This window comes from Centropristis striata, chromosome 16 (genome assembly GCF_030273125.1).
Source record: "Centropristis striata isolate RG_2023a ecotype Rhode Island chromosome 16, C.striata_1.0, whole genome shotgun sequence".
Taxonomy (NCBI): Eukaryota; Metazoa; Chordata; class Actinopteri; order Perciformes; family Serranidae; genus Centropristis; species Centropristis striata.
In genome coordinates this window covers 23,949,163-23,977,107 of record NC_081532.1, presented here as the reverse complement: position 1 = coordinate 23,977,107, position 27,945 = coordinate 23,949,163, and the positions used below count along the sequence as shown (strand labels likewise).

General features: G+C 47.1%; 1 protein-coding gene across 1 annotated transcript; it reads right to left on the bottom strand.

Moving 5' to 3' along the window:
• Positions 1-59: 59 nt before the first annotated feature.
• arid4a (AT-rich interactive domain 4A) lies at positions 60-27,885 on the bottom strand. Its single transcript, XM_059354028.1, is given in 26 exon segments — positions 60-1,446; positions 12,087-12,233; positions 12,321-12,464; positions 12,547-12,651; positions 12,740-14,305; positions 14,392-14,454; positions 14,521-14,728; positions 16,104-16,185; positions 16,267-16,425; positions 18,158-18,396; positions 18,495-18,671; positions 18,673-18,748; positions 18,850-18,947; positions 19,613-19,707; positions 19,807-19,879; positions 20,277-20,452; positions 20,961-21,028; positions 21,640-21,719; positions 21,857-21,989; positions 22,218-22,315; positions 22,402-22,481; positions 23,691-23,781; positions 24,424-24,489; positions 24,732-24,842; positions 26,863-26,913; positions 27,812-27,885. Coding segments are annotated over 25 exon segments (4,245 nt in total). The 5' UTR covers positions 26,869-26,913; positions 27,812-27,885; the 3' UTR covers positions 60-1,342.
• Positions 27,886-27,945: the final 60 nt, after the last annotated feature.

The window sequence follows — 27,945 nt, the reverse complement described above, 5'->3', positions numbered from 1 at the left end:
CCAAAACCAGGACTAAGACCAGTGTCAGGACCAGACTCAGCACTAAGACAGACTCAGAATCATATTTATAAACTTTATTAGAAACAGAAGCTGTTTATGTCCGTGGCTTCTGTCTGTGTATTTACAGAAAAAAAAATGCCACATAGAAAAACAACGCAGAGTTCATAATAACAATAATAACAGGAAACAGTACAAATAGTCTGCTCTTAAAAAATATTATAAATCATTCTTTACAGGCGTGGAAAACTTCTCATACACGCTTCATTCTGCTTTACTCCCGCAGGTATTTACAGACACAGAAGAAGAGTTCAGACAGCCGCCGGCCACCACAGAAGAAGAGTCGAGGAGGACTGAGGTCAGAACAACGTTTGGAAAATTAAATCTGCCCAAAAATGTGAATGATGAAAATAAAAACTTTAAATATGAGGAAAAAGTCTGATGTTTTTATTTTGAGTCGATTATCAGACAAAAAGTCAAATTTTGATTCAAAATATTGAACCCAAATAGTTTAAAAAGTCCATTTCACTTCATTAGAACTGACTTTAAATCATAATAATGACTTAGATCTAAATTAAAATTAAATTAAAACATTTTTATTTATTTACTGGAAAATATGTTTAATTTCATATTGTCTCATAATGAAGTTTTTATTTCATCATTCCTCAGTTTGTTGTTGTAATAACCTTCCATACAGCGTTAAAAACTGATTTCGCTCCGGCTGTGACTTCACAAACTTTTTATTTCTGTTTGTTTGTTTTTACCAAAATAAAAGCTCTGATTTTATATAAAAAGACCAAAAACTTCACAGCAGGAAGTCAGAAACTTTGTTTTTTTTAAATATATTTTTCTGTTTTCTTTAAAAATATTTGAGTTAATGAAAAAGAAAGAAAACTCATTTGCATAACGAGCTTATTAAAGGAAATTAAACCATGACCTCTGACCCCCAAAATAACCTGTCACTTTATTTTGAAATGAGGAGACGCTTAGGAAGGAAGGAAGGAGGGAGGGAGGGAGGAAGGATGAAGGGAAGGAAGAGAGGGAGGAAGGAGGGAAGAAAGGAAAGGAAGGAGTGGAAGGAAGGAAGGAAGAAGGGAGGGAGTTAGGGAGTAAGGAAGGAAAAGAAGGGAGGGAGGAAGGATGGAAGGAAGGAAGGAAAAAAGGAAGGAAGAATGATCTGTGGCGGCTGAACAGATGGCTGATGTTTCTCTCCTCAAACAGGAAGTCAGTCCGCGGGGGCGGGGCTAAGGTCAGGTGGTGGCCCCTCCCCCACATGCCCTCAGAGCTGGCTGAGTGGGCGGAGTCTGTGATAGAAAGGGGCGGGGCTGATGAGGTGGGCGTGTCATCACCTGCACTCCACGGCGACGGTGTTCTGCGTGGGCGAGGCCGAGGACGGACTCATGGCGCCGTCTGACGAGCCAGAGGACGTGGACGCAGTTGTGTTGGACACTGAAACACAGAGACAGATTTAGAGACGGGACACGGACCGCGACTGGATTTCACCTCACTGCTTGATTTTTGGTAAATTAAATTGCTTTTACACTGAACAAAAATATAAACGGCCCATGTCAAATTTTTGTTTTTTATAAACATTTGGGTTATGCAATATATGAAGCAAATCAAAATTAATTTTTGTTCATGACTAATCTTCAGATCAACATCTATTACATCTTGATATTGGCATCTGCAAAGGGGGCATGGCTGACAATCCTTGAACACATTGAGGGTCAGGTTGAAGAAACTGAATATTCAATATCTTGTACGAGTTTCACTTTCTGAAATAATTGACTAAAAATATTTAACTTCTTCACAATATTCCAATTTTTTGAGATGTACCTTTATCTACGAGTGTCTACTCGTAGTGCCTACTCGAGTGTCGGTACTACGAGTAGACACTACAAGGTGCCTACTCGTAGATACTTTAAACCACGCTCTTGATACCGTACTTTTCACAACATTGTGCAGCCCGCTCGCTCTACACATACTCAGCACCTCGTCAAGGGTGGACTCTGGAACTGTCAGTCTGCATGCCGTAAGACTGAGTTCATCTCTGGCTTTGCTTCTCAGCAACCACTGGACTTCCTTGCCCTCACCGAGACGTGGTTAACACCAACCAACTCTTCTGCAGCCTTCTCCTTTTCTCACACACCTAGACCCACTGGTAGGGGTGGAGGAACAGGTCTTCTCATCAACCGCGATTGGAAGTTCTCCTTCCATCCACTGCCAGAGTTTTCTCCACTGTTCTTTGAATTCAATGCATGTAACCACACCAAAAACCATTGTTCTCTACCGCCCACCTGGTCCTTTGGGAAAATTTCTGGAGGAGCTTGACGTCCTCCTTTCATATTTCCCTGAAGATGGCCCAACACTTGTTTTTCTCAGTGACTTCAACACCCAGCTCGAGAAGTCACCAGACTTACTTCTTCTACTCTCCTCCTTTGCTCTTCCACTCACTCCATCACCACCTACTCACAAAGCCAGCAAACACCTTGATCTCATATTCACCAGGAGCTGCTCTACCACTAACCTCTCTGTAACCCCACTTCATGTCTGAACAATACTTCATCTACTTCTCGCTCCGACTGTCTGCCTCCACCGACAGATACTGTACCGGTCCATCGCAGCATTCTCTCTCCCTCTCTCTCTCCTCCTGCTCTGGCCTCATCTGTTCTTTCTTCCCTTCCTTCATCCCACTCATTCTCACTTCTGCAGCCCAACTGTCCTCTCACTCCTCGGAAAGTGCGCAAGTCCTCCCCTGCCCATTGGTTGTCAGACTCGGTGCGTGCTACCAGAGCTCCCGTACAGGTATCAGAAAGGAAATGGCAGAAATCTTAACACCCTGAGGACCTATGCAACTACCAATTACTTCTTACTGCCTTCTCAGTCCTTGATCTCTGCCAAAAAAGCTCTTTCTATCAGACCAAGATCCAATCCTCATTTTCCAACGCAAAGAAGCTTTACTCCACCCTCGACCAATCTTTGGTGGGCAACTACAGACCCATCTCTCTCCAAAGCTCTCCTCCTATCTTCATGGGAACAATCTCCTGGACCCTCACCAGTCTGGTTTTAATAAGGGCCACTCAACAGAGACTGCCCTTCTCGCTGTGACTGAACAGCTTCGCAATGTGAAAGCGGCCTCTCTCCCATCTGTGGTGGTCCTACTTGACTGTTCTGTTGACCATCAGATCCTCATCTCCACTGTTGTGTTTTCTGTGGAGTTCAGTCATTTGTGTAGTTTTGTTATTTCTTATTTACATGTTTCAATCAAATGTTTACATTAGACCAGAGCTAAAAATGCTGCAAGTAACACTTATTGGGAAACGTTTGTAAACATTAGTGTTATGGCTCTTTAAAAGAGGAGTGAAGCGGTAGATTCGTTTCCATTGTACTTACTTTCAACCCGGTATGCAGCCACTTGGAAAACTCTTGTAATTCCTTGTTTTCTTGTCTGCTTTCATGTTGTAGGCTTCATGTTGTCTGCTATCGCTATGCTGCATCATTGCACTGTGTTTACGTCTGCTACCTTGTGTTGTTCGTTAAAGATAACGCAATGCTCCGGTAGATTTCAAACAGTTTAGTTACTGATAGTCAAAATTAATGGCGAATGGTGAAGCTGTGGAATATGAAGCTAACATTTGGATTTATAACTTTGCTGAACCATGCGTGTCATCCATGTTTGTTTTCGTTAGCTTTATGAGTGTTTGAGTAAATGAATCGCAGGGACCAGCTTTGACGTGAGTGCTGTACTTCCTGGTTTGCCGCAGGGCATTTTGGGAGTTGTAGTTTCCTAGTGCAGATAAAGACTAATGCACCTTTTGCATAGGCTTTTTGGTATGACTTGAATACGGTGCGTGTACATGAAAAAGGATGCATTATTATTATTATTAATACTATTATTATTATATTAATAAAAATATAAAAAAATATGAACATAGCATTTTGATTAATGCATATGATGTTTCATTTTGTTATTAATAGTTGATTGATATTTTGATATTTGTTATGAAATATGGCAGTGTTTCTCACACATAGACCATTCTGTGGCGCACCCCCACTAAATGGAGACCGACAAAATGATGGTTTTTCCCCCCCCTCTCTAGGACATTAAAAAAACTGTAACGTCCGTAACGTTAGCCTACGCACAGAAGACACCGCATTCACATCAATAAATAAATGTTTTACAATGAACCGGGCCGATCTCAGAGCTGTCAAGACTCTCCGGTAATGTTAAGGCATATTGAATGGTTGCCGCAAATGCCGTTAACGGGACGAGAGCAGTCAAAACTGCTGCTTCAAGCTAGCTACATCGAGGGTAGGTTCGCTTCCCGTTTTCAAAGTAAAAGCACAAAGGCAACAGGCGTTTTATTTTTGTGAATGTAACCCGAAGTGCGTTTCTCACGATGGCTAGCTTGCCAGAACAAGTGTAAACAGCTGGTATTTAGACAAATTAACGACGCACTGGGGATCTAAATGGCTACTTTCTCGCCTAAAAATGTTTGAAATGTCAATTAAGTGATATATTTAAAGAATTTAGGACTTTACTGGTGTCAGTGGAGCACCACAAATTGCTATCTGGTCTGTGGGAAACACTGAATGGGTTATGTTATTTATTATTGTTGCTTATTGTTATTGGGCGATTGAGGTGAGTGAGCTGCGATGTTCGTGTTATGCAAATAATTGAAACATTGCATTCCTTAACTTTCAGGTTTATTACCTGCTGTTGCTATCCCTTTTGAGAAATACAAAAATAAACAAACAAAAGTGAGACTGAGTAATATCCTTTACACACGGGGCTGCCCTTTCCGTGGGGAGAAAATGGAACATCCACCCTTCACCACCTGGGAGTATCTGGTTCTGCCCTCTCTCTACTCAAGTCCTATCTCAAGGGCCGTAACTTTCATGTGATTTCACTCACCACTGGGGTCCCTCAAGGCTCTGTCTTTGGTCCGCTCCTTTTCTCATTGTACACCAACTCCCACAGCTCTCTCATTCACTTGCATGGCTTCTCCTACCACAGCTATGACACTAGGGCTGCAACGATTCGTCGACGTTGTCGGCAAAAATCAACAATAGAAATAGTCGACAATGAATTCCATTGTCGACTATTGTCGCCAGACGTGTTTTTCCAACAGAGTGAGGCATCTCACTTCATTAAAATCTCTGCCGAGCGCGAGCGGTAACGTACGCGCTTGCGGCGTCCAACACAGATACACGTAACAAAACTTAGAAAGTTTGGGAGCATTTTAGCCTGGATACGGCCAATAAAAAAATGACTTGCAAGGTTTGCAAAGCAGACCTGCGCATCACGGCAGCACCTCGGCGATGCACGAGCATTTAAATAGAAAGCACGTCGGGCAGTTGAACCAAACGGAGTCTGACTCGCCTCGGTAAGATTCAAGTAACATTCGATACGTTTTGTTTATAATCGCTTTTTTTCGCTTTAAAAGAGAGCTTTAACGTTATGTCTGACGAACGTATTTTAAATTAAATGCATGCAGTCTGAAGCAGAGAGCCAGCATGGAGCCTTTCTGCAGAAGAAGCAGATGTGCAGCAGCAACAGGCTCCTCACTAAGTCAGTACTGGTGCTGGTCCGTGATACGAGGTTCCAACAGGTGAGCCCAGTTAAACCCAGACTACATCCAGAACCCAGAACCAGTTCCACCCACTTGATGGAGCAGAAATACAGTTTTATAAAACACATTTTCCTGTCCAGAAAAAATGGACAGAGGTTTATTTATTTTTTGTATGAATCAGCAGCTGAATTGTTGAATAAAAGATGCATTTTTCATTTAAGTACCCATCTTTCTTGTGTTTATCATTTGCCACATATTTAAAGCAACTTCATGCTAAATTTAAGAAAAAAATAATAATTATCCGATTAGTCGACTAATCGTTTCAATAGTCGGTGACTAGTCGACTATTAAAATAGTTGTTAGTTGCAGCCCTATATGACACCCAGCTAATCTATTCCCCCAGTCAGAAACAAAGATAGCAGCACATATCTCTGCATGTCTGGCCGACATCTCCCAGTGGATGTCCTCACACCACCTCAAACTCAACCTAGAAAAGACCGAGCTACTTTACCACCACCAGATCCTGCAGATTCATGCTGCAGAACATCAGGAGAATCCACTGTTTCCCCTACATTCATTAAATTACGTGCACCGCTGCTGAAATTTCACATGATCATTAATATCAATGCACCACTAATGATTTATACTCGCACTGTGTGAGCACAACAACACACAACGTTATTAGGGACCGAGCACTAACGGTGCGAGGACCCTATTGAAATTGGTCTGTCTATTATTATTAGGAACCGAGCACTAACGGTGCGAGGACCCTATTGAAATTGGTCCGTTTATTATTAGGGACCGAGCACTAATGGTGCGAGGACCCTATTGAAATTGGTCCGTTTATTAGGGACCGAGCACTAACGGTGCAAGGACCCTATTGAAATTGGTCCGTTTATTAGGGACCGAGCACTAGCGGTGCGAGGACCCTATTGAAATTGGTCCGTTTATTAGGGACCGAGCACTAACAGTGCAAGGACCCTATTGTTATTGGTCCGTTTATTATTATAACGGCAAATGAATCGACTTTTTGAGGCCTTTATCATATTCAAAAACTCACAAAACTCGGCACAAAATTCAATCGTGTCAAAAATTTACGTCTTTTATTGCTTTCAGAAATGGGCGTGGCAAAATGACCTACTAGCGCCCCCTAGAATTCAGCCCCTCACACAGGTTTGTCGTAGAGACACGAAATTTGGGACATACATGTATCATGGGAAGACACACCAAAAAGTCTCAAGAAGCCATACCTTAAAATGTACAGGAAGTCGGCCATCTTGGATTATATATGGAATTTTTGCCATTTCCACGTTACATACTTTAACGAACTCCTCCTACAGATTTCACCCGATTTACATCAAACTTGGTCAGTACCATCACAACGACTTTGGGATCAAAAGTTGTATAAAGCTTTACCGCCGCTCACACTTTGTGGGCGTGGCATGGCGGCAAAATATGGCGTCTCGCCATAAAACACGAGATTGTTAGAACTACTCCATTCTTTGTCCCATCGGGTCCAAACTTCTCATGCTACATCAGAGTCCAGCCCTTAACACTTCTAAATAACAATATTTCGTAAAGCCCCGCCCCTTATGCTTTATCCACGCCCCCTTTCTTCACATGACCACGTTGCATACTTTACATAACTCCTCCAACAGATTTCACCCCATGGACTTCACTTTCACTTTGGGGGCTTCATCATATTCAAAAACTCACCATTTTTGGAATGAACATAAATCTTCGCTGAAATTTACGTATTCTAATGGTCCCAGGAATGGGCGTGGCAAAATGACTCAACAGCGCCCCCTTGAAAGTCAAGAAAATTCAGCCCCTCGCACAGGAATGTCGTAGAGACACGAAATTTGGTACGCGTGTTACATGGGAAGACGCACCAAAAAGTCTCTTGGACCCACACCTCAAACCCAACAGGAAGTCCGCCATCTTGGTTTGAATATCGCACTTGTCATAGTTTTTGGCCATTTCCAGGTTGCATACTTTAACGAACTCCTCCTACAGATTTCACCCGATTTACTTCAAACTTGGTCAGTAGCATCACAAGGCCTTTGGGATCAAAAGTTGTATAAATCTTTACCGACAGTCACACTATGTGGGCGTGGCATGGCGGCAAAATATGGTGTCTCGCCATAAAACACGAGATTGTTATAACTTCTCCATTCTTTGTCCCATCTGGTCCAAACTTCTCATGCTTCATCAGAGTCCAGCCCTTAACACTTCCCAATAACAATATTTATAAAGCCCCGCCCCTTATGCTTTATCCACGCCCCCTTTCATAAAATGACCACATTGCATACTTTACATAACTCCTCCGACAGATTTCACCCCATGGACTTCAAACTTGGTCAGTACCATCACAAGGCCTTTGGGATCAAAAGTTGTATAAATCTTTACCGCCTGTCACACTATGTGGGCGTGGCATGGCGGCAAAATATGGCGTCTCGCCATAACACACGAGACTGTATAACTTGACCATACATTGTCCAATCTGTCCCAATCTTCACACATGTGATTAGGGTCCAGCCCGGAATCCACCCACGTGTCAATATTGACACACAGTCATAGCGCCCCCTGCTGGCAACAGCAAGTAACTTGTTTTATACTTAGCCCTTGCAGTAGGTTTCACGTAGAGACACAAAATTTGGTACACACATGAATCATGTGGACACGCACCAAAAAGCCTCTTGGACCAATACCTCAAACCCAACAGGAAGTCCGCCATCTTGGTTTGAAAATCGCACTTGCCATAGTTTTTGGCCATTTCCAGGTTGCATACTTAAACGAACTCCTCCTACAGATTTTATCCAATTGACTTCAAACTTGGCCAGTACCATCACAAGGCCTTTGGGATCAAAAGTTGTATAAATCTTTACCGACCATCACACTATGTGGGCGTGGCATGGCGGGAAAATATGGCGTCTCGCCATAACACACGAGACTGCATAACTTGACCATACATTGTCCAATCTGTCCCAAATTTCACACACGTGATTAGGGTCCAGCCCGGGACACACCCACATGTCAATACTTACACACAGTCATAGCGCCCCCTGCTGGCTACAGCAAGTATTATGTTTTACACCTACCCCGAGCACAGTGGTTGGTCGGATTAACACCAAACTTGGTATACTTATTGTCAATGCCCTCCTGAGGATAACCCTTGAAGATCTTACTGATCGCCCCTTAGGTGGCGCTCTGGCGGCAGTTTAATTTAATGAGTGCCACTGTGCCCAGACCATAAGACTTAAGGCAATGAAATTCATAGGGGTGGTATAGACTGGTCCCTGCAACGCACACACCCGGACGGCAGCATGCCCCTACACGCGTGCACTGCGAGGGCCCGTTCAGTACTTGGCGCAGTCCTAGTTATTATTATTTCGACAAATGAATTGCCTTTTTGGGGGCTTTATCATATTCAAAAATGCCCCAAACTCGGCACAAAATTCAATCGTGTCGAAAATTTACGTATTTCATTGCTTTCAGAAATGGGCGTGGCAAAATGACCTACTAGCGCCACCTAGAATTCAGCCCCTCACACAGGTTTGTCGTAAATACACGAAATTTGGTACATACATGTATCATGGGAAGACGCACCAAAAAGTCTCAAGAAGCCATACCCTAAAATGTACAGGAAGTCGGCCATCTTGGATTTTATATGGAATTTTCGCCATTTCCACGTCGCATACTTTAACGAACTCCTCCTACAGATTTCACCCAATTCTCTTAAAACTTGGTCAGTAGCATCACAAGGCCTTTGGGATCAAAAGTTTTTGAACGCTTTACCGACGGTCACACTATGTGGGCGTGGCATGACGGCAAAATATGGCGTCTCACCATAAAACATGAGATCATTATAACTTTCCTATTCTTTGTGCCATCTGCTCCAAACTTCTCATGCTTCATCAAAGTCCAGCCCTTATTACTTCTAAATGACAATATTTCATAAAGCCCCGCCTCTTATGCTATATCCACACCCCCTTTCACCACATGACCACCTATCATACTTTACATAACTCCTCCAACAGATTTAATCCCATTGACTTCAAACTTGGTCAGTACCATCACAAGGGCTTTGGTATCAAAAGTTATTGAAAGCTTTATTGCCTGTTACACTATGTGGGCGTGGCATGGCGACAAAATATGGCGTCTCGCCATAACACACGAGACTGTATAACTTGACCATGCATTGTCCAATCTGTCCCAAATTTCACACACGTGATTAGGGTCCAACCCGGAACACACCCACGTGTCAATATTGACACACAGTCATAGCATCCCCTGCTGGCAACAGCAAGTAACTTGTTTTATGCTTAGCCCTTGCAGTAGGTTTCACGTAGAGACATGAAATTTGTTACACATATGAATCATGTGGAGACGCACCAAAAAGCCTCTTGGATCCATACCTCAAACCCAACAGGAAGTCCGCCATCTTGGTTTGAATATTGCACCATTCATCGTTTTTACCCATTTCCACGCCGCATACTTTAACAAACTCCTCCTACAGATTTTACCCGATCAACTTCAAACTTGGTCAGTACCATCACAAGGCCTTTGGGATCAAAAGTTATTGAAAGCTTTACCGACGGTCACATTATGTGGGCGTGGCATGGCGGCAAAATATGGCGTCTCGCCATAAAACAAGAGATCGTTATAACTTTGCCATTCTTTGTCCCATCTGGTCCAAACTTGTCATGCTTCATCAGAGTCCAGCCCTTAACACTTCTACATAACAATATTTCATAAAGCCCCGCCCCTTATGCTTTATCCACGCCCCCTTTCATAAAATGACCACATTGCATACTTTACATAACTCCTCCAACAGATTTCACCCCATGGACTTCAACCTTGGTCAGTACCATCACAAGGCCTTTGGGATCAAAAGTTGTATAAATCTTTACCGCCTGTCACACTTTGTGGGCGTGACATGGCGGCAAAATATGGCGTCTCGCCATGAAACACGGGACTGTATAACTTGACCATACATTGTCTAATCTGTCCCAAATTTCACACACGTGATTAGGGTCCATCCCGGGACACACCCACGTGTCAATACTTACACAGTCATAGCGCCCCCTGCTGGCTACAGCAAGTATTATGTTTTACAACTAGCCCGAGCACAGTGGTAGGAGACACGCCATTTGGGACACATAGGGACTGAGCCCACATCGCCGCGCCTGACGTGCCCTCCCTCGTTATTATTTGCGTTCACAAAAGTAAATCGCCTTTTTGGGGGCTTTACCATATTCAAAAACTCACCATTTTTGGAATATACATAAATCTCCGCTGAAATTTACATATTCTAGTGGTCCAGGGAATGGGCGTGGCAAAATGACTCAACAGCGCCCCCTTGAAAGTCAAAAAAATTCAGCCCCTCGCACAGGAATGTCGTCTCGCCATGAAACACGGGACTGTATAACTTCACCATACATTGTCTCATCTGGCCCAAAATTCTTACACGTGATAAGGGTCCACCTCTGAACACACCCACATGTCAATATTGACACACAGTCATAGCGCCCCCAGCTGGCAACAGGAAGTAACAACTTCAACGCCTAGCCCCAGCAGTAGGTTTCACGTAGAGACACAAAATTTGGTACACACATGAATCATGTGGAGACGCACCAAAAAGCCTCTTGGACCCATACCTCAAATCCAACAGGACGTCCGCCATCTTGGTTTGAATATCGCACTTGTCATCGTTTTTGGCCATTTCCAGGTCGCATACTTTAACGAACTCTTCCTACAGATTTCACCCCATGGACTTCAAACTTGGTCAGTACCATCACAAGGCCTTTGGGATCAAAAGTTATTGAAAGCTTTACCGACGGTCACACTACTTGGGCGTGGCATGCCGCCAAAATATGGCGTCTCGCCATAACACACGAGACTGTATAACTTGACCATACATTGTCCAATCTGTCCCAAATTTCACACACGTGGTTAGGGTCCAGCCCGGAACACACCCACGTGTCAATATTGACACACAGTCATAGCGCCCCCTGCTGGCTACAGGAAGTAACATGTTCTACACCAACCCCGAGCACAGTGGTAGGAGACATGCAATTTGGTACGCATAGGGACTGGGCCAACAGCGCCGCGTCCGACGTGCCCTCCCCCGACGGCTCCACTCTGCTCGGTCCCGTTCAGTCCTGCTTGCAGGCCTAGTTTTTGACTTGTTTTGAGTCATCAAGGAGCGCATCAAATTCTGTTGGACCCTCTTAGGACATCAATGTAAAAGGTAACGTCAAGCTTATACACCGTCTACACAGCGAGTAGCGCAGGTAACGTAACGTAAACATGGTAGATCCTTAGGGCAGTGAGCTGCAGTGTTGCGACTATTTTTCAAAAAAGCAACTAGCAACAAATCTAGCCACTTTTTCTGGTGTTACTGGAGAACGTTGTTTGAACGTTGAACGTTGGAGAACTTATTGTGAGTTGCTTTGGACAAAAGTGTCAGCCAAATTACATGTAATGTAATGCATGCCCTGCGCCTCCCCCTACCTTCTCTCTCCTTCTTCTTTAGTCTCTTCCTCCGCCGGTCGATTGATGCCACCTCAGACTTCAGCGTCATGTAGTACTTCCTGATCTCCTGCAGCTTCTCCTGCAGGAAGGAGATCCGCTCCGAGCTCGACATGCTATCCAGCTCGTCTTAGGAGGAGGAGAGAGGAATATAAACATCAGTACTTTAGTATCAGTAATAAAGTAAAAAGTGTGTGTGTGCGTGTGAGCAGGCACCGATCTGGAAGGTCCACTTGTACGTCCTCTGAGGGGAGAAGTTGTGTTTGTCTTTGTGAGTCGACGGAGACGAAAGACAACGAGACTTCTGAGACTTCTGAGACAGAGACAGACGAGACTGGTCCTCACTGTCGCTGCTGTGACCTGCAAGACACAGACACCGTTAGAGAACACCTGAGCTGTTAACTCCGCCCCTGAGTCAGTGACATCATCACAGTCAGCTCACCTGCTCCATTCTTCTCCACCTTCCCAGGTGTGCTCAGTCGCTTCTGGTTGCGTTTCTGCTTCTTGGCCGTCGGGCTCGAGTTACAGTCCATCACCCGCTTCTGACCTGAGGGTCAAAGGTCACACAGGTCACTCTCTACACCTTCTACAGCTGTTACCTGAGGCACTGTTAACACCTCCTACAGGGGACTCACCTCTGTCCTTTGTCTCCTGCAGGGAGACGAGGGAGGTGGTGGAGGAGGAGGCACTGCCATCGAACCCGGGGCTGGAGTCTCCCTCCTGCTCCGCCCTCGCCGCCCCTCTGTCATCCTCCTCGCAGGCGTTGCGTGCTGGGTGCAGCTCCTCGGGGCAGGCGGCGGCGGCGGGCAGGAAGGGCCTGAGCTGCATCTGGGGGAGGTGGGGGGAGTGCGAGGAGGGGAGGGAGGCGTGCAGGAGGCTGGGCAGCGGGGGCGGGGCCGGCTGCGGTTCCCTCATCATCAGGAGGAGGTGCTCGGGGCCCGGGGCTGGCTTCTCCTTCTCGTCCGGGTCGTCGAGGTCGACCTCGTGGCAGACCAGTGCCTCGGGACCGATCTGCAGCTCCTCAGCGGGGGAGGGGCCCGGGGCCGCCGGGGCGGGGGGCGGCATCCCTGAAGGCACCTCAGGCTCCTTTGTGGCTCCGCCCACCAGCCGCTCCTCTGACGGCTCCCGAGGAGTCTCCTCCAGGGGGCGGGGCCAGTCCTCTGTCTTCATCCCTCCCTCGCTCCTCCTCTCTGACTCCCCCCTGCGGAGGGGGGAGGGCATGGTTTTGGGGGAGGCTCCAGTGCCCATCTTCGATGGGGCGGGGGGCGTCCTGGGGGACGTGGCGTCCTCCTGCCTCCTGTCAGGTCGGAGCTTCTTGTCAGCCACTCGCTGCTCAGCAGCTTTCCGTTTGAGGGTGGCGCTCCGCTCCTCCGGCCCCGCCTCCTCCTCCTCCTCGGTGGCGGAGTCGGTGTCGGAGTCGGCGGCGGGGGCCTCGGGGGGGAGGTGCTGCGAGGGGAGGCAGTGGAGGACGACCATGGGCTCATCCTGTCTCTTCAGGATGCCGCGAGGAGGAGACGCCACATGGGAGGGGCTGGCGGCACAGAGGGGGGTCCTGGGAGGAGTGTCAGAGCCCGCCTCCCTCAGGATGGTGCGGCGACCTTTGACTCTGGGCGGGGACAGAGCAGGGGACCTGTCCTCCTCTGCGGCGCCGGGCTGCGGCGAGGACACCGGCTTATCAGGTGAGGTCGTCTTGGCGGGCAGGGGAGGCGTCCTGCTGGGGGACGCCATCAAGGGGACTTCCTGTCCAGGAGATGTTTTGTCCGTCTCATGGAGGGACGCTGTCCTCGTGGTGTGCTCCTGCAGCAGGGACGCCGTCCTCGTGGCATGCTCCTGCAACGAAGACAATTTGTTGTCTTTGTCCAGCTGGACGAGCATCATGGCTGCTTCCACTGCAGGCTCCTCCACCAGCTCCTCTTCTTCCTTCTCCGATTGGCTCAGGAGTGTGTCAGGTGTCTCCTGAGGCGTGGCAGGACGCGGCGGTGGCAGCATGGCCACGGGCGGTGGACCTGCTGCTGCCGTGGCAACAGCATCTTCCTTGTTAGCCGTCATTGTGGCGACCTCAGGGAGCTCCGCCCTCTCCTCCTCCTGCTCCTCCTCCTCCTGCGGGCAGGGTGGGGCTTCAGGCCTTCCTCGCCATGGCGAGGGCTTCTTGTCAGGCGGGTCCTCTGACTCGCTGTCCTCTGACGAGTTCCCAGAATCTTCTGCAGGGAGACACAGCAGCTGATTGGTTAGTTATTCTCTGTAGAATAACAGAGTTATGCAGACAGGAAACGGGAAGTGTTCTCACCGTTTGACGCTCTGTCTGAGTCATACATCCCCGACGTCCTCCGGGTCCTCCGGCGAGGCGTGTCTGAGGAACGAGTACATGTTAGAGACAGAGCCACAGAGCCACAGAGCCACAGAGACACACACTTACTGTCTCCGTTGGACATGCTGGACGGCGTCTCTGTCCTCTTGCCGTTGGACCGTCCGTCTGTGCTTGGTGTTTTGGAGACGCTGCGTCCCGCGGCGCCGGTGGGCGGAGTCCTGATCTGAGGACGCCCTCGTTTCGCTCCCAGAGGCTTTGCCAACGCCAAAGAAGGCGGCTTGTCCTCGTCTCTGTCCCTCTCCGGCTCGTCTTTGTTCTGTCGGGATGACAGACGTTAACACAGGAGCAGCTACAGACTTTAGTGATTTAAAAATGTTCCGAACAAAAGGTGCGTTTCCACTATAGACAAATAAACGTAATGAGGCGGGTCTCCCTCGCTGAAACGCCCCTAATTTGAATGTGAGCTAGCGGCTGTTTTTTGGCCCCGTCAACGAGCAGCGACATTTTTCTCCCCTGAAAAAAGCCTGGTTGCTGATTGGATAGAACGTTAAACAGGATGTGACGTAGTACTCGACGCCACAACAACACGCACCATTTCTAAAAGCCAGCAAAGTAGCAAGTAGTCATAAGCGAAAAGAAACATAAGCCCCTTTCATAGTGCAGTCCCGCTATACTGTTGGAAAGATCTGTGCCAGCTTTCCGCCTCAGGGCATTCACAGGTCCAGCGAAGGCAAAGTGATATTCTGCCCTTTCATAGTGCAGTCTGGCATTCCGGAACGAGGTGCACAGCAGCAAAGTGCTGCAGCAGCATGTGTTCACTTAGCGACCTCCGTTTGTTTAAAACAAGCACTGGACACTTAGTCACCTCCGGAGTCTCGTAAATCCCTCTGGGGCCTTTTTTTGTAATGGAGACACACCAAATGAGTGGCCATTTGAGAGGGCGTGGCCTGAGACTCTCGCAGCGGCCTCTCTCTACCCTAATGGAAACACAGCTAAACAAAACCAACCAACAAACTGAGAAACCAGCAGCTCAAATCTGTGTTTTTATCAATGGAGTCTGGTGTGTTTGAGTCCAGCTGTGTGACGGCAGAGACGATGAATAAGTTTTATATTTAGCCCAAAATACGTTTTACAACCGGCAATTATGTTGGTGTTTGTACACCAAGTCCTGTTCTTCAGTACAATATTGACTTTTTCCAATTTGTGTTACTTTTTACTCCACTACATTTATCTGACAGCTTTAGTTATTTTGCAGGTTGAAAAAAAGAGCACAGTGTGTTAACAGAATCGACCACAGAAGTTACAAGAAGACTGTCAAAATAATGTGCCTTAAATAAAACATACAAGAACCTTAATTCTCCTTTAAAATAATTCTTAAAATATGCAATCATTAAGATAAGTGCATATGGTGGAATATTGGCATTAGAATGTGTGAGAGGCCCCCAGACCCTCCTAGCCAGTTATATTTCCACACTGGCTGGCTGCTCCCCGTCCTAGTGGAGAGCATGTTGACGGCAATTAAAAATGACACAAAGATTAGAAACACTTATGTATGTATATATATATATATATATATATATATATATATATATACACACACACACACACACACTTTTACTTTAGTACTTTTACTTCAGTAGGTTTTGAATGCAGGACTTCTGCTGTAGTAAAGCAATCTGATTACTCCTCACCTTCACCTTCTTCCTCCGTCTCTTCTTCATGCCTTTCTCTACGGGCCAGATGATGCGGTCGGCCTTCACCCACTCGTCGTACCTGTGGACACACACACAGCTGTGTGAGGACAGACTCCGCCCCCAGCGCTGGGGCTCACGGAGCGTCCGGCGGTGGCCTCACCTGACGTTCCAGCCATAGTAATGCACCAGGTAGAACTGCTCGCCGTTGTCCACGTCTGTCTTCTTGATGTGAGCCTCGTAGATCTTCTGAGTCTTTCCTCTGCCGTACTTCACACGCACCTTCGTCCCCGTCACAGAGTCCCCGTCCTCCTCTTCCTCACTGTCACACAGACACACAGACACAGACAGTTTCTGTTTCAGTCTCTGGATGTTTGATTGACAAATGTTTGTTTGTCTCCTGCCGTTCCTCTCCAAAACTCTGGAATGGGCTATCTTCAATCAACTGCTATCTGCATAGGTACAACCTCCTTGACCCTCACCAGTTTGGTTTTAAGAAGGGCCACTCAACAGAGACTGCCCTTCTCGCTGTGACTGAACAGCTTCACAAGGCGAAAGCAGTCTCTCTCTCATCTGTGGTGGTTCTACTGGACCTTTCTGCAGCTTTCGATACTGTTGATCATCAGATCCTCATCTCCACCCTTCACCACCTTGGAGTATCGGGCTCTGCCCTGTCACTGCTCAAATCCTATCTCAAGGACCGCACCTTTCGTGTAACTTGGAGGGGTTCTGTTTCAGAACCCTGTCCACTCACCACCGGGGTCCCTCAAGGCTCTGTCCTTGGTCCGCTCCTTTTCTTGGTATACACCAACTCCCTTGGCTCCCTCATCCACTCGCATGGCTTCTCCTATCATAGCTATGCCGACGACACCCAGCTAATCCTCTCATTTCCCCAGTCTGAAACACAGGCAGCAGTACATATCTCTGCATGTCTGGCCAACATCTCCCAGTTGATGTCCTCACACCACCTCAAACTCAACCTGGGAAAGACTGAGCTACTTTACCTCCCAGGGAAGGGCTCTCCCACCACTGACCTCCACATCACTGTCCAGAACACAGTGGTCGCCTCCACAAAAAACGCCAAAAACCTCGGCGTGACTCTTGACAACCAACTGTCCCTCTCCACAAACATCACTGCTACCATCAGATCTTGCAGATTCTTGCTGCATAACATCAGGAAAATCAGCCTGTTTCTCACTCAGAAGGCAGCTCAGGTCCTTGTCCAGGCGCTGGTCATCTCACGCCTGGACTACTGCAACTCCCTCATGGCAGGTCTGCCTGCCAAAGCCATCTGACATCTGCAACTCATCCAGAATGCAGCTGCTCGATTGGTCTTCAATCTTCCCAAATTTTCACACACAACACCCCTCCTCCGCTCCCTTCACTGGCTACCGGTGGCTGCACGGATACGCTTCAAGACTCTAGCTCTGGCGTACTCCACTGTTAATGGTTCAGGTCCTACTTACATCCAGGACCTTGTCAAACCCTACACCCCTGCTCGCCCTCTCCGCTCTGCATCAGCCAAACAGCTGGCAACCCCCACCCTGCGTGGGTCAACTCGCCTCAAAACCACTTCCAGACTTTTCTCTGTCTTGGCACCCAAATGGTGGGATGAGCTCCCCACCAACATCAGGACATCAGACAGCCTGTACATCTTCCGCCGCAGGCGGAAGATGTACAGGCTTCCTCTTCCAACAATACCTTGGTTAAGTCATGTTCACCTAACATATATTTATATATTTTAAATGCTCTTCTTTTCTTCCTTAACATATAGCACTCCTGTAGCGATGACAGTTGGCTCTTAAAGTTATGTACTTACTTGATTCCTGTGGTCCAAGTCTAGTACCCTCAGGTTGAATGCACTTATTGTAAGTCACTTTGGACAAAAGTGTCAGCTAAATGACATGTAATGTAATGTAATGTAATTGAATATTTGTTTGTTGGATGGTCATTTGTTGGATGTTTGTTGGATGGATGTTTGTTGGATGGATGTTGGACGGTTGGTTGTTGGATGTTTGATGTTTGTTGGACGGATGTTTGGTTGTTGGTCTCACCCGTCTCCTCTCCTCCTCTCCTCCTCCTCCTCCTCCTCTTCGTCTTCATCATCGTCGTCGTCGTCGTCCTCCTCCTCCTCCTCAGAGCCTCTCTCCGAGTCCTCCATTCTTCTGTTGCTGCGCCTCCTCACCTCCCTCTGCTCCTCACTGTGCTCTCCTCCTCCTCCTCCTCCTCTCTCCGGTCTGGAGGGCGACTCCCTCTCTGCCTTCACCTGACTCCCCACACACCTCCTCCTCCCCTGCAGCACACACACACACACACACAAACCTCATTTAAAGGAAGAACAAAAAGAAGGAACAGAAATAGAAACAGCAGCAGAAAAAGTTGCGTCCTCACCCTCGGGGACGACTGTCTCTCCTTCACCTCCTCTTCATCTTCCTTGTCGCTCTCGCTCTCTGACTCCACCTCCTCCTTCTTGTCATCGTCAGGCTCCTCCTTCGCAGGCGGAGTCGGCATGGTGGGCTGGTCGGGCTCCGCCCCTGGCGGGGCCTGGCTGGGCAGCGTGGCGGGGGGGGCGGGGGTTGTTGTGGTGGATGGTCCTGAAGGTGATGGCGGCGGAGCGGCAGTACTCCTCGAAGCCGTACAGGTACCTGACACACACACACACACACACACACACACACACACACACAGACAGTTAACACCTGCTGCTGCAGGCCAAGGGAGGCATGCTCAGTGGGCGACAGCTTACTTCTTGTACGCCGTCTTCACGTTGTAGGACGCCGCAGAGTTCAGGACGGGGATCCCCAGATCCATGTAGATCTGCTTCCACACGGTGCCCGACTCAATCTGCACAGAGACACAAAATCACAACAAAACAGCTGCTCAAACAGAACTAAACACTTCTTTTGCTTCAATCTTCTTCCTGAGTGGAAGCTTAGTAATATATATATATGCACATATTTATATATACTGTGATGGCGATCTTTAAAAACATGTTCTTATTTTTGTTCAAAACTATTCTGTAAAAAGCTAAATAAAAATAATTACAAAACTGCATGAACAACTTAGAGCTCACACACTCCCATACAGAGCTCATACACTCCTACACAGAGCTCATATACTCCTACACAGAGCTCAAATACTCCTACACAGAGCTCATATACTCCTATACACAGCTCATACATTCCTACACAGAGCTCATTTACTCCTATACACAGCTCATACACCCCTATACACAGCTCATACACCCCTATACACAGCTCATACACTCCTATACACAGCTCATACACAGCTCATATACTACTATACAGACCTCATATTCTCCTATACAGACCTCATATTCTCCTATACAGACCTCATATACTCCTACACAGGGTTAGCTGACAAACTTGGAGAAGTGCAGACAGAGCACAAATTCAACCAAACTGCAGCTTTTTGTTACAGCAGTGAACCTTACCATCTTGTTAGACAGACAGACAGACAGACAGACAGGACAGACAGGACAGACTCACCTTGTGGCAGCCTCCCTGGACAAACACCAGCCTGAAGAGCTTGAAGAGGTTCAGGTCTTTATAACCTAGAACTGGAGGCTTGTTGATGGGAGTTCCTGATGGACAGACAGACAGAGAGAGACAGTCAGTGCCCTCTGAAGGAGACGGTTAGGTTAGTATGAAGAATTTTCAGATAGACAGGTAGACCGTCTCACCTCTGTCTTCCATGAACTTATAGAGCTGCTGCAGGAAGAGGTCTCTCTCCTCTGGATCAAGCTCCTCCTCTGGCTGAAAAGAGGAGAGAAAAGGAGGAGAGAGAGAGGAGGAGAGAAGAGAGAGAAGGAGCAGGACAAGGAGAGCGAAAGAGGAGAAGGAGAGGAGGAGGGAGAGAGAGAGGGAGAAAGGAGGAGGAGCGAGGAGGAGCAGAGGTAGGAGAGGAGTGAGGAGAGGGAGGAGAAAGAAGTGGGAGGAGTGGGAGAAGCAGGAGAGGAGGAGCAGTGAGAAAACAAAGAGAAATGAAGATGTAGGAGAATAGTCACGTCAGAGGCGCTTTTATTTTGTAGTGCTGTTTGGAGTCTTTTACTTTGAAACTAGTTAATATCTACAGTAGTAAAACCTCCTGCAGCGTCTGACAGCTGATCCAGACTGACACAAGAGACCACAGGAAGTGACATTAGCAGCTCACCTCCTCTTTGATGTGTTTCTTCTTCTTCTTTTTGTCTTCATCCTCCTCATCCTCCTCGCTCTCCTTCTCCTCGTCCTCATCATCGCTGGAGGACGAGTCCAAGATCTGACTCATGTCCATCTTCCACACAGCCGGGACCTCACCTGTCCTCTGGAACACCTGGGCAGCCTCGAAACCTGCAGGAGAAGAAAGGAGGAGAGGAGGAGGAGAGAGAGGAGGAGGAGCAGGAAAGAGGAGAGAGGAGGCGTAGCAGGAGAGGAGAGGAGAAGGAGAAGGAGAGAGGAGGAGGAGCAGGAGACAGGAGGACGGGGACAGAAAAGGAGTAGAGGGAGAGAGAGCAGGAGGAGAGGGAGAGAGGAGCAGGAGAGGGAGAGGAGGAGAGAGGAGATTGGAGGAGGAGGAGAGAGAGGAGGAGGAGAGAAGAGGAGGAGGGGCAGAGGAGAGAGGAGAGGAGGGAGACAGAGGAGAGGAGGAGAAGAGGAGGATGAGCAGGAGGAGGAGAGTGAGAAGGAGCAGGAGGAGTGAGAGAGAAAGAAGAGGGAGGAGGAGGGAGAGAGAAAAGAGAGGGAGGAGGAGAGAAGAGGAGGAGCAGTGAGAGAACAGAAATAACTACAGAAGCAGTAGAAGAGTCAGCTCTGAGTGTCAGCTGAGCCCTGGTGCATCCTGGGAGTTGTAGTGCCTCACCTCTCCTACTGGTGAACTCTGACCTGCTGGAGCTGACGATGTGGACGTGTCTCCTCACCACCGTGTGGCTGCAGGACGACAGGAAGCAGGTGAGACACGGCACTTAGGGCTGGGCGATATGGACCAAAAGTCATATCCTGATATATTTAGGCTGAATATTGATATACAACATACATCCCGATATTTTTATCACAAAGTGAGAGCAAATGTTCAGTCAAAGCCAAATATGACTCACACAGTCACAAGTAGTTTTATTGAAACCGCTTATTAGAGTGAATATAAATACTGTATAACAGGAGAACTTTTATTTATTTATTTATTTTTATTTTTATTTTTTTTAATCAAAGCTCCATAAGTGCATATTTAAATAAAAAAATATCTTCAATAAAAATAGCCTATGAAATAAAATAGGCCAAGCTTTTTCTGAAATAAATATATTTATATGAGAAAAGAATAAGGAGCATAACAAAATAACTAAATACGACAAACCCTAGTAAGGGCAGCATAAATAAATAAAGAAAAAAATTTGAACTATATCAGTATGTGTGATATGGTCTAATTCCATATCCCATTTAAAAATATATCGATATATTTTTTATATCGATATATCGCCCAGCCCTAACGGCACATCGATTGATCTGTTTCTGATCAAACATCAATAATCAGAAATCAAACTCACAACTTGGCATCGCTGAAGGCTCGAACCAGACACTGATCCTTCTTCACCACCAGCTCATCATTACAGCTGGGAGACACCACCTGCACTCACACACACACACACACCTGGGTCACTCACACACACCACAGAGATATACATAGAGAGAGAGAGAGTGTGTGTGTGTGTGTGTGTTTGTGTGAGAAAGTGTGTGTGTGTGTGTGTGTGTGTGTGTGTTTACCAGAGCCAGGTACCAGCTGCTCGGCTCCTCTTCGTCCTCGATGCTACAAACTTTCCCCAGCAGCTCGTCGTTCAGCCTCCTCCTGTCGTCCTCCTCATCCTCACTGGACGAAGATTCGTTCTCCTCATCGGCCCTGAGAGACAGACAGACAGACAGAGACACAGACAGACAGAGACACACAGACAGGCAGACAGAGAGAGAGACAGGCAGAGAAACACAGACAGGCAAAGAGAGAGAGACAGAGAGACGGGGAGACAATAATTAAAACTCTCTTCAGAAGTTCCTAGACTGTCTGTCTGATTGTATATATAAAGTTTATTAATGATGAAATAAAGATAAATAAACGAGGCGAGAGACTCACACAGCCTGAGACGAGCGCCGCCCGCCGCGGTTCGACTTCTTGCCGATGACCGGTGTGCCGAAGTGCTCTGGGTTGGTGAGTGGCAGCTGGTCGAGAGTCTGACGACACAAACAGCATCACAGGTTAAAACAACACATCAGTAAGGAGACGGAGGGATACAAAGGAGAAGTAGTCCCTGCCTCACCTCGCTCTCTGCAAAGTGTCTCTCGCCCTTCAGACACAGAGACGTACGGCGAAGAGTCTTCTCATCGCCGTCATCAAACACTGAAACACACACACACACACACACACACACACACACACACACACACGCTTCAGTTATCTGAGCCGCCAATCACAGACAGGGGGCGGGGCCTGGGGTTAAAACTGGCAGCAAATTGGTCAGACAGCCATGAGAAGTTGTGACATCACATGACATCGTCAGCTCACTGAGCGAAACCTTTTCTCAGCATCATCACGGCGACACACCCGACAACCAATCAAAACGCCCCGCCGGCCCTTACATTAACACTTTAATAAATAAATAAATAACAGAATGAACTAAAAAGGTTTTTTAAATAAATAAATTTAAATCATGAAAGTTTTAACAATTAATTGAACTAATTTTATAATCTATTGTCATCCTGAATTTCCACCACTAGGTGGCGCTTAATAAAGGAAAGTGCGTTTTGGCTAATAACTCCCACATACTTTATCGCTCATTCAAAAACATTATATCCACGCGTTCACCGAGTTGTGCTGAATCTCTGAATCTGAATAAGCCACGCCCATTTTTGCCCGGAGTCTTTTTTCCCCCGCAAATTCGCAAAATGTCGCAAAATGTCGCAAACCTACATTTTCGAACTCCTCCTAGGCAATTTCATCGTTTTGCACCAAACTTTGCACACAGCATCTATGGACCCTCATGACAAAAAGTTATTAAAAGAATTTTGATGACCTAAAGAATACTCAAGTAATTACATAACAACTTCCTGCAGGTGGCGCTATTATCAACACAAAACACGAAGTGTTGCATATCTCCACATTGGTGAGTCTGAATGACATGAAACTCAAGTTACTACTTCCCCATGAGCCCCTGAGGCTCGCCGCAAAATTTTGGGCAATGACCACTAGGTGGCGCTCTTTAAATTGAAGTATTTTATATCTCCAAGTCAATTGGGCGGATTAACACCAAAATTGGCATACTTATTGTCAATGCTCTCCTGAGGATAACCCTTGAAGGTTTTATTGATCGGTCCCTAGTTGGCGCTCTGGCGGCAGTTTAATTTAATAAGTGTCACTGTGCCCAGACCATACCACTTAAGGCAATGAAATTCATAGGGGTGGTATAGACTGGCCCCTGTAACGCACACACCCCGACGGCAGCATGTCCCGACATGCGCGTACTGCGAGGGCCTGTTCAGTACTGCTTGCAGTCCTATTTATCCAAATATTTTTTGTGAATCCACTGATGGACCAATCTGCAGAACTCACCCACGGTGTAGAGGCTGGCGTCTGTCAGCTTACTGATGACTGCCTCGCTGGATAAACCCTCATTAGTCTTCACCTCCACCGTGGAGCCCACCTGCAATACAACACACCAGGTACAGTCAGCACAGGGCACTACAGCCCACAGCCTCTCCACACACACACACACAAAATGGACACAATAGTTTTTCTGGACTCAATATATTGTCGTTTTCCTTTTTGAGTTTAAAGAAAAGCTGCAAATGTTTGACAGGCAGCACAAACTACCAGAAAGAAAAAAAACTATATTTCCCAAGCAACCATTCCAGCTGTTTATGTAATATTAATAATAAATACTATTATACATAATGATTATCTCAGTGCAATGTTTTGTTAACAGAGCCTGAAAGTCTATTTTATTTGTTTTGTCCGCTGTAGTTTATTTATCGAGGATGTTTAATATTTCTTTTTCACATTTCAATTCCAATGTTTAATATTCTCCAGATTTAAAATGTCATTGCTGTGGAAAAGGATGAACTTTTTATGCTCTACTATCATTATAAAAATAAATCATCAATACAACAATACTATTGTTTATCCTGATAGTTTCTGGGAAAATAAATCATCCTGAAAAATGTGTTATAGTGACAGGTCTAGCTCCAGATCAACTCTTTACCACAAACACACAAACTACAAGGAAACATTAACAAGGTGTTTCTCAGTTTTATGCTTAGTTTTTCTATAGTGAATCCGTTCTTACCCTCAGAACTCCTTTCACCTGGTCATCATGAACCACCTGGGACACGCTTTCACCTTTAAGATTGACCTGAACACACACAGGACATGAGGGTCACTCTCTGCAGAGACGTGGACCTGACACGTCTCAGAGTCTAGCAGCACTTCAGACCATTAAAAACCCTGAAACCGGTTAACAGATCTGAAGCTTTTAGAAAGAAAGCTGGAAATAATCTTAGTCGACTAAAACCACAACCAAGACTGATGTGAACTGGACTGGATCCTCAGAGATCAGGTGCAGGAGGACCTGGTCCCTGGGAGTCTGGGTCTCACCTTGACCTTCACCAAGCGTTTGACGGTCTTGATCTTGGCCTCACAGAAGGCTCCTCTGTATTTGGCACTGACGTCCGTCCCCACGGTCAGATAGGCAGGCTCGTCTGCTGCCTGCAACACACAAACATACACACACATCAGTAACACAAGGACACACACACACAGGTGAAGGGGGACCCTGTAGTCCAGGTGGACTGCAGGTCTGAGCTGGATCCAGTTGAATTATTTTTGTCTCATTCAAGCTGAAAGTTTCAGAAAGTGTTGTTGCTGCTCTGCTGAACTGTGGAGGACTCACAGGGTCCAGACCTGGACCTAGAGCGAAACCCTGTGGGTCCATAGGCTGAGACAGAGACCAGATGAGTGACAGGCTTTACAGTGGCCATCTTTGTTTGGGTCCTGAAGTGAAGCCTCAGGTTTAGTTGAGCAGAGGAATGTGTGTACTTGTTTTTATCATTATTATTATTGTTTACAGATTAAAGAAGACATGTCAGCCATCTTGGTTTCAGTGAGCTTCAGTTTCATCTCACTATGATCTAATTGGCTGTGTGAGTGTGTGAAGGTGAGCTGCTGGTCTGAACTCTGGATCATGTAAATAACGTGTTGAATTGAATCAAAGTGCTTCATGGTATGAAAACAGTTATAGACTGTATGAATGATCAGCTGACAACCGTCGTCCAGGAGACAGATTCATAAACAGACGTCTGATTAGTTTCTTCTCTGTATCAGCTCAGTCCTGTCAGCAGTCAGGACGTCCTGACAGACGAGCTGCTTCAGCCAATCAGCAACCAAAACACGTGACATCATTATAGGTTATTATCGCTCAGACTTCTCAGCTCTGACTGTTTGTTGTTAGTTATTGAATCGGTTTCTTCTGTTCTCATGCCTGCATCACTGCGTGGTGAGCAGCGTCATCGGTCTGATCGGCCCGGGGACGTGGCAGCGTAGATCTGTCAGAACAAGGAGGAGGCTCCTTGTTCTGACAGATCGACCAGTCGCAGTTTGTGTTTATGTTTAATAAACTGCTGTGTTAGACCAATCAGCAGTCACTGACATCACTCTGCTGAACTATGAACCTGGACCTACAGACCCCCAAAACACAGATCTAAGAGGTCGGCTCCTGGTCCAGGACCAGTCAGAGCGTCTGTGTCCAGACGACATGACGAGGAATAAAAGGTTTGTATTCACGTTAAATATTCAGTAAGCACAGTGAAATAATATGAATCTACTCTCATGTTTCAGCAACATGAATCACAATCAGATGCCCCAGATGTGACAGAGGTAAACAATACATTTTCTTATTTTAGGACCATTTATTACACTGATATCATGGTAATAATGGCTCTCACTTATACAATTTTATTTCAGGCATTAAGCTGTTAAAAAGACAATAATGTTTATCTCAGTTATCTCAGACAGTTTATGGTGGTAGGCCGTCACACAACGTGAACGGGACAACGCTCCTGTTTATATCACATAAAGTTTCCAACCTGAAGTCGTAAAAAGTTTCCTGAGGTTCAGGTATAATCTAACAGTGACTCCTTGACATGTGACTCGTTAGAACTGAACGTTTGTTGTCAACCGCCCAATTACATCGCTCGCTCACAGACAAACACTTCCAGCACGACAACATGGTGAAACAACGGAGACGAGCCTGAAAACGGCTGAACGACAGAAACTGGATTTAAATGGTAAACAGAAAAAACTGATGAAGCTTTAAACTCTGGAGTGAACTGGTTACTGAAAAATAGAGTTTGTTAATTTTCCAAAGTAAAGTAACAGATTACTCTCAGTAATCTGTTACTTTACTTTGGAAAAGTAACAAACTCTAATTTTTAAGTAACCAGTTTATGTAGACTGGGACCAGGCTGTGCAGACTGGGACGAGTTTGTGCAGACTGGGACCAGACTGTGTAGACTGGGACCAGTTTGTGCAGACTGGGACCAGACTGTGTAGACTGGGACCAGTTTGTGTAGACTGGGACCAGACTGTATAGACTGGGACCAGACTGGGCCCAGCTTGTGTAGACTGGGACCAGACTGTATAGACTGGGGCCAGACTGGGCCCAGCTTGTGTAGACTGGGACCAGTTTGTGCAGACTGGGACCAGTTTGTGTTGCAGGTCAAACACTCACCTTCATCTCTGCGGTTATTTGAGGGAGTCCAGCTCGGAAGATCGTGGATCACTGAAAGACAGAGACAGGAGGGGACATGTCGTGAGACAGAGGACAGACGGGGACACGGTGTCCAGCTGTCCTCAGGTTGAGGATCATGCTAAGCTAACTAGCCTGAGACATTCCTCCTGCTCGGTGTGCCCCCCTCCTACTCCCGCTGCCCGGATCCGGTCTCATATGTGGCACAAACACTCACTAACTCTGCCACCGACGGTATCTATACCGGTCCCGGAGCCTGCGGGGCTCGGCGGGCTGTCGGACAACCCGGTGCGGATGTGAGGGGGACCCGGGGCGGCCGCGGGTCCGGGGCGCCGCTTCCCGCTCCGCTCCCAGCTCACTGAGTCACGTCGCCATCACGGCTCGCCATGTCAGCTCGGCTAGCTCGGCTAACTTCACCTCCCAGCCTCAGCCCGCCATCTAGTGTCCAGCCGCCGGGGGCAGAGACCCGGTCCACACGGAACCGAGTCCCGGCTCCGGGAGAGCCCGGAGTGAGAGCGGAGCCCGAGCGGCGGGTCCCGGAGCTACATTAGCTAGTTAGCTAACTCACCCAGCTAGTTTGAGGCTCAGAAGCTATTTAAACCGTCAGACAGCCGCGGCCAGCTCCCGGTCCCGGTCCCAGTCCCAGATCCGGATGCACCAAGTTCCTACCGAACCGAGCCGAGTTTAGATTAGCGGTTTGTGTTTAGATTTATTTATTTAATAAGTAGCTGCTCCACAAAGGCGCAGAGCTTCACATTTCTTCACTGCGAAAACAAGCCGCTGCCATTCAGACCGCAGCCCGGGACCAGCAGGAACAGGACCCGGGCGGTCCGGCTCGCAGCGGGGCCCCACACGGCGCCCGGGGTCCTGGTGGGTTCAACCAGTACAAGTTTAGTTCGGGTTCGGGAGGGAAGAAAAGGTTTATACTCACATTCAGACGAAGCTTCTCCTGCGAAGCGATACACGAACAACAAGCTGTTGAGCCCGAGCTCTGTTTCCCGGCTCCTGATTGGCTGGTGGTCGAAGCGGAGAAATCTGATTGGTCAAGCGATACTTACATTCTAA